Consider the following 10,388-nt stretch of genomic DNA (forward strand, 5'->3'; position numbering starts at 1 on the left):
GTTTCTTTTCTGCATAATGACCTTCCGCAGTCTAGCCACTTTTTCCTATGTAGAGAAATGAAAGTAAAAAATGTTCTCCCAAAGATGTATATGCATGAACGTACATCTTTGGTTCTGCCAAATCTGAGGATGCTCTATATGAATATTTGTTCCATAACGCTGTTAACAAACATTATGTTTATGAAAGATTGTCCTTTTACAAGAAACATTTCACAGAAAATAAGTATGAAAGTCTTTAATGGTTCACAACTGCCAAACATGATTCGTTTGCTGAACATTTCACTGCACACAACTTTCAGCTGACCTAAATGTACCCAATAAGAGTTTCTGGTTTCTGTTGCTGTTCTGTTCTGATGAGGGATTCTAGAATGGACCCAGTCCACAAGGACCTGTCCTTGCCTTTAACAATGACTTGACAAATATATTTGAGAGATATGAAGTGTGGGTTGCTCTTGATCTGTCATTGCGTGAGAGAATTCTACTTGGTCATAGTGTGTGGCTGTGAGATGTGGCAGCTTGGTGGAGCACGTCACTGGCAGCCTGATGCAGATGTCTTCACTCCAGTCTGCTGGAGGTTGTTGTGGACTGCAGGCATGCAGCTGCAGAAACAGATTATGTCTGATAATCTCCGGTTGATGCTGACATCACAGCATACGTGTACAATCCACGGAGACTTTATCACCTTAAAGAGCCTAGGGACCATTCTCATCAGGTTACTTGTTGTTTGAAACAGTCAGATGCAAGACCACAGTAAGATTCAACAACAACCATAAACATGATGAGAGCTACATCAGCTGAAACACTATGCCAAGTCAATGGAGGTCAAGGGTCACTATATAGAGAATATTTCTAAGTATGTCATAAGACATAGATCATCATGATTATATTCTGACCCTTTTAAGTTTACTTTCATCACAAAGGTTTTTTTGCTTTTGCCTTTTTGCTTCTGTTTTATTTATTTTACATAAATTGACTCAATATGACCAGTTACTATAAAGTCGCTGTATTTACAGGAACACCAAGAGAAAATGTCTGAAAAGAAAAAGAAGAAGAAGAAGAAAGAAAAAAAGAAGAAAAAGAAGAAGCACAAAAAGCACCACAGTTCAAGTGGCAGCAGCTCTGACTCAGAGGATGAGGAAGACAAGTTGAAGAAGGTGAGTTGTCTGACAAGTACTGACAATCTTAAGATTTCAGAGGGAGGGCACTGTAACCTATTTCCACAAGCATATATGCCATTGTCTCTGTTTTTTTCTGTTCCAAAAAATGACATCATGTTTTGTGAGTGGGCTTGGTAGCTGTTCAGAATATTCTTGAATGTTTGTCTCTGATATTGAAAGTCATATTTACCATTAAGGTCACAAAGTCAGATATTTGGAATGCTCATCATATGTCGAGGATGTTGTACTTGAGTCAAGGTCAAGGATGTTGTACTTGAGTCTTGGTCAGGGAAGTGTGGCATGATGTCATCCTTTGTGTGTGGCCCAATAGTAAAAGGCAGGGGTCACCCAAATGATGAAGATCATTCATTTGTAATGCATGTGTGACATTTTCTCTGAAATGCTGTTTCTGCAAAATGTTTAAGAGTATTACACTTTATAGTGATTATTTCATTTAAATACTTAATAACGGAAGACCATCCCCTTATTATTGGAAATGTTTGCATGATGTATGCACTGGTAGGGTTGGCTTTGGATATAGATCATACAGATCGATCATCATTAAATAATAATTCTCGATAAATATTGAAGAAGTAACTTTGAGCAAAAATTACTGAAAAATCTGAAAGAAATCAACTCATTTAACGTCAGTGGTCAGTAACATATTTAGGCTTGGATTACTAACAATACACAGTCCTCAACATACTTTAGGAGCAGCCCATGAATAAACACCTAACTTTGTGTATTTTCTGAATAAATTTGAAAATGAATCTTTTGATCACTGGATTGTCTGGTCCAGACTTGATTATTTATAGACCGCCGCCATATAGCTAGAATATTGCTGAGTGCGCGTTAAACTAAACTCACTCACTCACTCTGAATAATAACTAGTATGATGTCAATGTCTTTTTGCATGTCTGAATGGAGTGGCTCCAAAATGTTGAACATTTATAGTGTGATGCACATTGAAGGTCATTCATTGTTGGTCTTAAACTGGTTTTATCATGGAAGGATATCTAAACATGGCGGTGAACATATGTTAAAGTGTTTCAAAAGAAGACATGGGTTGTTGATCTCATTACTTTCTCAGTTACACTTATCAAATTACATTATGTTGATACAACACTGACAATGTGCTGCTGTCCCTTCAAAAAGGAAATCTGATTGTGAGATATGACATTACCTTTGTGTTTAAAGCAAATTTTCAAGATTTTCAAGTTATTTTGAAAAAACCCAACATCACCAATTGCTTAATAAAATATTTTTAAAAAACAACCACTGAAAAGTTAAAGGACATTATACCAGAATTGACTGAGTGAGTGAGTTTAGTTTTATGCTGCTTTTAGCAATATTCCAGCAATATCACGACTGGGGACACCAGAAATCGGCTTCACACAATGTACCCATGTGAGGAATCGAAGCCAGGTCTTCGACATGACGAACGAACGATTTAACCACTAGGTTACCCCACCGCCCCTGTGTTTAAAGACAAATACCTAGTTGAAGATACTGGTCAGCTCTTTTCTCTCTGGTCCATTGCAGTGTTAGAAGGGGAAGAAGATGCCCTTCTCAAGGGTTCCATACTACAAAGCAAAATAAGTGTTATGATGATCATAAGCCAAGGTTAAACTTTGGGAGTTAGGATCATCATCACTGATCCTAGTCCTAAGATCGCTCACCACAATAATCCCTGGAAGTTTGGTGGTATGCTTGTCGTAAGAGGCGACTAACGGGGTCGGGTGGTCAGGCTCGCTGACTTGGTTGACACATGTCATCGGTTCCCAATTGCGCAGATCGATGCTCATGCTGTTGATCACTGGATTGTCTGGTCCAGACTCGATTATTTACAGACCGCCACCATATAGCTGGAATATTGCTGTGTTGTATGATGAAAAGGACCTTGACTTGACGGGCTTCAAAACAGCAGAGCATTTTCATCAGGAGTAGGAGGAATAATTCCCTTTTCCCTTGTGTATGTTTACAGTCATGATTCATGGTGAAATCATGCCTTTCCTAACACATTTATTTGTATATATCAAATAACTGGCATCTCATCAGATACTACTGATAATTAGCTTTCATTACTCTATAATGGTTTTTCCATCACAGTTGAAAGCACAGCTTAATGGTGTATGAATGGACAACTGTTTCCACAAATCCTCTCTATTTAGATAGGACAAGCTGGCAACCACAGATGAACAATACAACATCTGTCTCACGCTAATGTGGACACAAATTAAAATATTTATATGCAGTGATTATCATGTGAATTCTGACACATCAGACAGACTTATACCCTAAATAACTTAAAATAAGAATTTATCCCCTTTTACCTTCTTTGTCCCCTGTTTTTATTGCAAGTATTGCTAAAAGCGGCGATAAAACTGCAGTTCGCATTATGTAATTTATGTTGGGTTGTGTAATTTTCATGTAACATATAGTGTAACATGTGTACACTAAGATCACTTGTAAAACATTCTAGTGTGTGAACCCGTGAAGATCCGGGTTAGAACTGATCTTCAGTACCACCCATGCTTGTCGTAAGAGGTGACTAACAGGATCGGGTGGTCAGACTCACTGACTTAAATACCAATTGAGTAGAACGATGCTGATGATGTTGATCACTGGATTGTCTGGTCCAGACTCGATTATTTACAGACCGATGCCATATAGCTGGAATTTTGCTTCATTTGGCATAAAACTAAACTCGCACACTTCTAGTGTATGCTGTGTGAGTCAGTATCGCGTCACTGGATGAAAATGAAGTGGAACTTGCTATCTGGGTTGTTGTTAGCCGGTTTAATTGGAGTCTGACATTTGATATTCACATGACCATAACCAACAAATCCTTATGTATATGTGTGCTCAATCTGCACTCAAGGGAGTTGTGAACCTGAAATATAGGGGATTATACACATGTAGTACTGGGTTCTCAATCATTGATGCTATGTTTACGACGTCACAGATTCTAAATGGTCAGAAACAGAGTTGTCTTGTTCCTCAGATTTGGCCTGACAGCTGTTTTCACACATGATGAAGTAAAGTTTATACCAAGATAGCATTGAATGGATCTATATGACATATCTGGCACAATTTCATCGACACACATTGACCTTTCACATGTAGTTATCTGAGCCAAACTTTATCTGTAATGTAGCTTTACTTTTGTGTCAACACATTTGAGACCATTCATAATTTATGGCTGTGGGGGTGATGATGATTATTTTGGAGAAGCATGTACAATGTGAATGACCCCCCTAATATTTATGCACAAATTAAGTGCCCCCCCCCCCTGCATGGCATGTTCAAATTCAATTACCCTCTCTCTCCCCCTTCCTTTCCCATTATTTTCGAGCATAATTTTTTAATATTTCAATGTACAAAATTGATGACCCCCCTACCTCCCCCTCTCCTCTTTAAATCATCATCACCCCCCACGCTGTTGAAGATTTTCTTGACATCATTGCAGCTTAGAGTGTGACCTCATAAGACTTCACATTTGAAATTAGTGTTTGGTTGACAGCTTGGAAATGACCAGCTGTTTTATGGGGTGGAAGTTTAGTGCAATCACAAGAATGGCATACAAGCCATATGACAGTTTCCATACTCATCAGTGTTCTACCATAGGTACAAAGGGCATAACACAGCATAATTTCATAGGATGATAATAACAGAACATTAACTTTCAAATCTCTGCAAGTGTATATCTGTCTGTATCTGTCTGGAGTGATCTGTCTGGAGAACGAATGGTTTCTTCCCCTGGCTATCTCATACCAAAAGACTTCCGTAGATGGTGCTTGTTACCATGCCTTACAATCAGTATTACTTTGATAAGACACCCGTGAAGGTCCGGGTTAGAATATTGATCTTCAGTAGCCCATGCTTGTTGTAAGAGGCGACTAACGGGATCGGGTGGTCAGGCTCGCTGACTTGGTTGACACATGTCATCGGTTCCGCAATTGCACAGATCGATGCTCATGCTGTTGATCACTGGATTGTCTGGTCCAGACGCGATTATTTACAGACCGCCGCCATATAGCTAGAATATTGCTAAGTGCGGCGTGAAACTAAACTCACTCACTCACTTTGATAAGACAAGTACTAGCTGACCCTGAGTCACATGTCAAACATGATGTTAAAAATCATGTCACGTCATTACACCTCTGTGTACTAGGTGCATTGTAAATAAATATTGCACAGTTTGCATTTTTTAAGGATTACAATCAAAATATTATGTGTAATTAAGGAATATCAATGACAGAATTTATTCCATGTAGAAGATCATTGAGGTGCAGTCATGCTTGAAATAAAACATATAATTTCACAATATTGATTTTTGAACAGGTGTATCACATGGTGAAATGATGACTCATCTTAGATGAGATGTTGTAGTGAGGTTAACTTATATTTGCCCCTTATATCTTCAGTAACTGCAATGTACTGTATTCTTGTGTAAAAAGATGTGGGTCCAACTCAGTCAAAACATTTTCTTTGTTAAACTGGTTGAAAAACATGCCCAAGTGCACAATAGTTTACTACTGACTGATTGACTGACTGACAATCTTTTCTGTACACCTCTTGCAACCTCTTTGAGGTACAGTCAAGTACCCCTCCTAGGTCACATGATCACTTTGTCTAAAATTAATTTGACCATTTGGCTTCTACTTTCCCATATCTGACATATATTTAAGGGATCATTCATTATTTATGGCAAGGGGGTTGGTGATGATGATTTAAGGGGAGGTCAGCTATTATGTTCTGGGGAGGTGTGTGTGTGTGGGGGTCATGGATTTTGTACACATATACAAGGTGGGTGTCATTGATTTACAGACATGAAGGAGGGGGCTTTTACGCTGTACATAAATCTTAGTGTGTGTGTGTTATTCACATTGTGTGTGCTTCACCATAAACATCATCACCATAAACATCATCATCGCTCCTTAGCCATATATTATGAACGGTTCCTAAGTTTCAAGTTTGGCTGTTGTGACAGTACACATTCTCATCCAAGCTGAAATTGACAGCCTATGGATTGTTCTGGGTTTCCCAGAGTCAAGAGGAGTCTTCTGTATTGTTTGACATCTCGCTACATTGTCAGCTTAGATCTAATACCTTTCTAAAGCAACTGATTGCAATAGTTGTCAGTACCACTGAGGGACTATGCTGTTGTTAAGTTCTATATATGGACCTGCTTTCCATGGAAATCTCAGTGTTGCTGAAGGAGCATGGCAGGCATCTGTTTGGCTATTCACTTTGAAGAGTTGCCTCCCCTGTAGACATGTCAGTTTTAAATTATGGGTTTGAAACCCAGAATTGTCCGAGTTGATTTTAGATTTGACAGCAGGGCTTGTGTGCTTCCAAGGTGGTAACGTTAATGCCCTTCATCACTTCTCCAACACTAACCTGACTGGAGCTGTATCAGCTGATGTCAGCTGTTGTCAGCTGTAGATGTCAATTAGATCACGCTGCTATATATGAGTCTATAGTTTACTGCATGTGACTCTCATGTGTGGGTCACATCACAGTACCAGAGGCTGGAACCCCAAGAAATATATGAGTCTATAGTTTACTGCATGTGACTCTCATGTGTGGGTCACATCACAGTACCAGAGGCTGGAACCCCAAGAAATATATGAGTCTATAGTTTACTGCATGTGACTCTCATGTGTGGGTCACATCACAGTACCAGAGGCTGGAACCCCAAGAAATATATGAGTCTATAGTTTCTGTGTGTGCATGTATGACTTAACTCCAGTGACTGTGTGGGTCACATCACAGTACCAGAGGCTGGAACCCCAAGAAATATATGAGTCTATAGTTTACTGCATGTGACTCTATGATGTTAACCCAGTGACTCTCATGTGTGGGTCACATCACAGTACCAGAGGCTGGAACCCCAAGAAATATATGAGTCTATAGTTTACTGCATGTGAATCTATGATGTTAACCCAGTGACTTCATGTGTGGGTCCACATCACAGTGTGACTCTATGATGTTAACCACAGTGACTCTCTATAGTGTGGTGACTCTACGATGTTAACCCAGTGACTCTCATGTGTGGGTCACATCACAGTACCAGAGGCTGGAACCCCAAGAAATATATGAGTCTTTAGTTTACTGCATGTGACTCTCATGTGTGGGTCACATCACAGTACCAGAGGCTGTAACCCCAAGAAATATATGAGTCTATAGTTTACTGCATGTGACTCTCATGTGTGGGTCACATCACAGTACCAGAGGCTGGAACCCCAAGAAATATATGAGTCTATAGTTTACTGCATGTGACTCTATGATGTTAACCCAGTGACTCTCATGTGTGGGTCACATCACAGTACCAGAGGCTGGAACCCCAAGAAATATATGAGTCTTTAGTTTACTGCATGTGACTCTCATGTGTGGGTCACATCACAGTACCAGAGGCTGTGGGTCTATAGTTTACTGCATGTGACTCTATGATGTTAACCCAGTGTACATCACAGTAGGCTGGAACCCCAAGAAATATATGAGTCTATAGTTTACTGCAAGTAAATCTATGATGTTAACCCAGTGACTCTCATGTGTGGGTCACATCACAGTACCAGAGGCTGGAACCCCAAGAAATATATGAGTCTATAGTTTACTGCAAGTAAATCTATGATGTTAACCCAGTGACTCTCATGTGTGGGTCACATCACAGTACCAGAGGCTGGAACCCCAAGAAATATATGAGTCTATAGTTTACTGCAAAGTAGTGAAATCTATGATGTTAACCCAGTGACTCTCATGTGTGGGTCACATCACAGTACCAGAGGCTGGAACCCCAAGAAATATATGAGTCTATAGTTTACTGCAAGTAAATCTATGATGTTAACCCAGTGACTCTCATGTGTGGGTCACATCACAGTACCAGAGGCTGGAACCCCAAGAAATATATGAGTCTATAGTTTACTGCAAGTAAATCTATGATGTTAACCCAGTGACTCTCATGTGTGGGTCACATCACAGTACCAGAGGCTGACTGCTCTTCATACCCGGGGCAAATTTGGCTTTGTTGTTGGGAGATGAAATATCTCATTGCTAACATCTATCACAGAAGGCTTTACTTTTAAACTCCTCACCTCAGCAAATTTAGCTCAGGTATAGCCCCTTTGCTGGTCGTTTTCATTAGTAGAGTATTTTAGGTGAAATTTTTCAGGCTTCTAAAAATCTCACTTGCCAACATGGCATGATAGCAATATTTACATCTACCAGGTCACTGTCCTAAAGCTGAGCAGTCAACTGTTATTTCTAGTGGTCTTTTGACAAAAGAACCCAAATTCAGTCAGCTAGATAGCCCTCTTCTATTTCTGCAGGCCTCTTGGACTAAGGACCACCAATCCAGTCAGCACATTCTTTGACCGAGTTTTAAGTGCACTCAGTAAGTTTTCATTCTTTGTCTCCAGGCATTACAACGTGAGATGGAGCACCAGCGCAGTGCGGATCGGCTGCTGGCCATGGATGAGCGGAAGCGGCCCTACAACAGCATGTATGATGCAAAGGCTCCCACAGAGGATGAGCTGGAGGCGTGGAAGATGAAGAGGCAGCGAGAGGAGGACCCCATGGCAGCATTCTTGTGATTGCTAATGCACTTGTTGTAGCTTAAAGGAATCTGTTGTAGAAGGACTTAGCAGGTGTCAGTATTTCTGATCTGATCAGCTTCATGGGGACCTTGTCATGAATGTAAAGGAATCCCTGACAATGGGGTGTGTGAACAGTGTTGGAGCTGTTGCAGGAGGACTTGGCAGGTGTCAGTATTTCTGATCTGATCAGCTTCATGGGGACCTTGTCATGAATGTAAAGGAATCCCTGACAATGGGGTGTGTGAACAGTGTTGGAGCTGTTGCAGGAGATGTCATGCAGATGTTGGATAAGGGGTAGATGGGAATCGGTTTTATTTTGATAAATTCTTACTTTGGTGATGCTAATGCACAATTATTAGTGACTAAACCATGTTTATGTCATCCATTAATTTACTTTGTTAGGATGTATTTCAGATTGTTGGTACTGAATTTTGAAAACTGCATACACTGTGTGTAAACTTCAGATGGCTTCATGATTTGTCAGTGGTGTTACCAACATTACTTAATAAAGCATCTGACATTTGGCAGTGTTTTTGCTACAGACTGAAAGTAGTAAATGGAGATATAAGGGAATCTAGAGATCGATATAAAGCTGTCACAACATTAAAGTTTTCAACTTCATCAATAAAGATACATTTCTGATGTAATATACACTTTGAAATGCCTACAGAGATGAAAAATGTTACTTTACCAATATTTCTGTCAAGTAACCCCTTTACTGTAAGTTAATGAGTTTGAAAGCCTTAACAAACAAACGGGTTGTGAAATTCTATTCCTAATTAAATATATTAAACACAAAGTTCTTCCAAGGAAAAACTGTCAATAAAGTAATTTATACCTTTGTACACCATCTGCTCTCTGAACAAGTGACATATGGCAAGCAGGTGACACTTTTCTAAATTGAAAACATACCACTGCCCAGCAGTTATCCACCTTTGTAACCACTGCATGCAACCCATGAAAAAATTACCTTGCTGTTAACTGTAGCAATTCTTGGACAAAGCCACAAAAACAGATCATGTTGGCCTAACAACAAATGTTGTTTTGTTGTAAGAGTTTCACAAATGATCTTAAATTTGCCTCACTTTATACTCCTTGAAAATAACAGCCAGGAATGTTATGAGGTTGAAATGACAAGATTTGCAACCCTTGAAAGTTCCCTGCTTGAAGCGAACCATCTGCCATACTGACAATCGTGGCAACTGGATTTGGTTATAAATACTTGCTGGTGCTTCAGGGCTGTTGACAATGGCAATGTTTGAATGTCAGGTGAACATTAACCAGCCTCTATGCCAGGAGGGATGTCAGCAACATCATTGATGTTGTTGTAATGCCAAGGAATGTCACCTCCAATTTGTTTTGTGTTCCTGTAATAGATGTTTAGATCCTGACTGTTCCAGTGTTCAGTTGTTAAACGGGATATGCTCTGAACCAAGAAATGTCACCTCCAACTTGTTTTGTGTTCCTGTAATAGATGTTTAGATCCTGACTGTTCCAGTGTTCAGTTGTTAAACGGGATATGCTCTGAACCAAGATATGTCACCTCCAACTTGTTTTGTGTTCCTGTAATAGATGTTTAGATCCTGACTGTTCCAGTGTTCAGTTGTTAAACGGGATATGCTCTGAACCAAGA

The 10,388-nt window shown here is 39.8% G+C and overlaps 1 protein-coding gene across 2 annotated transcripts in view; it reads left to right on the forward strand.

Moving 5' to 3' along the window:
- Positions 1-9,278, forward strand: part of LOC124258292 (pre-mRNA-splicing factor SLU7-like) — a 51,212-nt gene extending 41,934 nt beyond the window's left edge. For both annotated transcript variants that reach the window (XM_046692363.1, XM_046692362.1), the window contains exons 14-15: positions 1,014-1,154; positions 8,579-9,278. In XM_046692363.1, the coding sequence (XP_046548319.1) occupies positions 1,014-1,154; positions 8,579-8,752 (315 nt within the window). In that variant the 3' untranslated portion in view covers positions 8,753-9,278. The remainder of the gene's footprint in view (positions 1-1,013; positions 1,155-8,578) is intronic.
- The last annotated feature ends 1,110 nt before the right edge of the window (positions 9,279-10,388 follow it).

Source organism: Haliotis rubra, unplaced genomic scaffold (genome assembly GCF_003918875.1).
Source record: "Haliotis rubra isolate DU_JTF1 unplaced genomic scaffold, ASM391887v1 Scf69, whole genome shotgun sequence".
NCBI lineage: Eukaryota > Metazoa > Mollusca > Gastropoda > Lepetellida > Haliotidae > Haliotis > Haliotis rubra.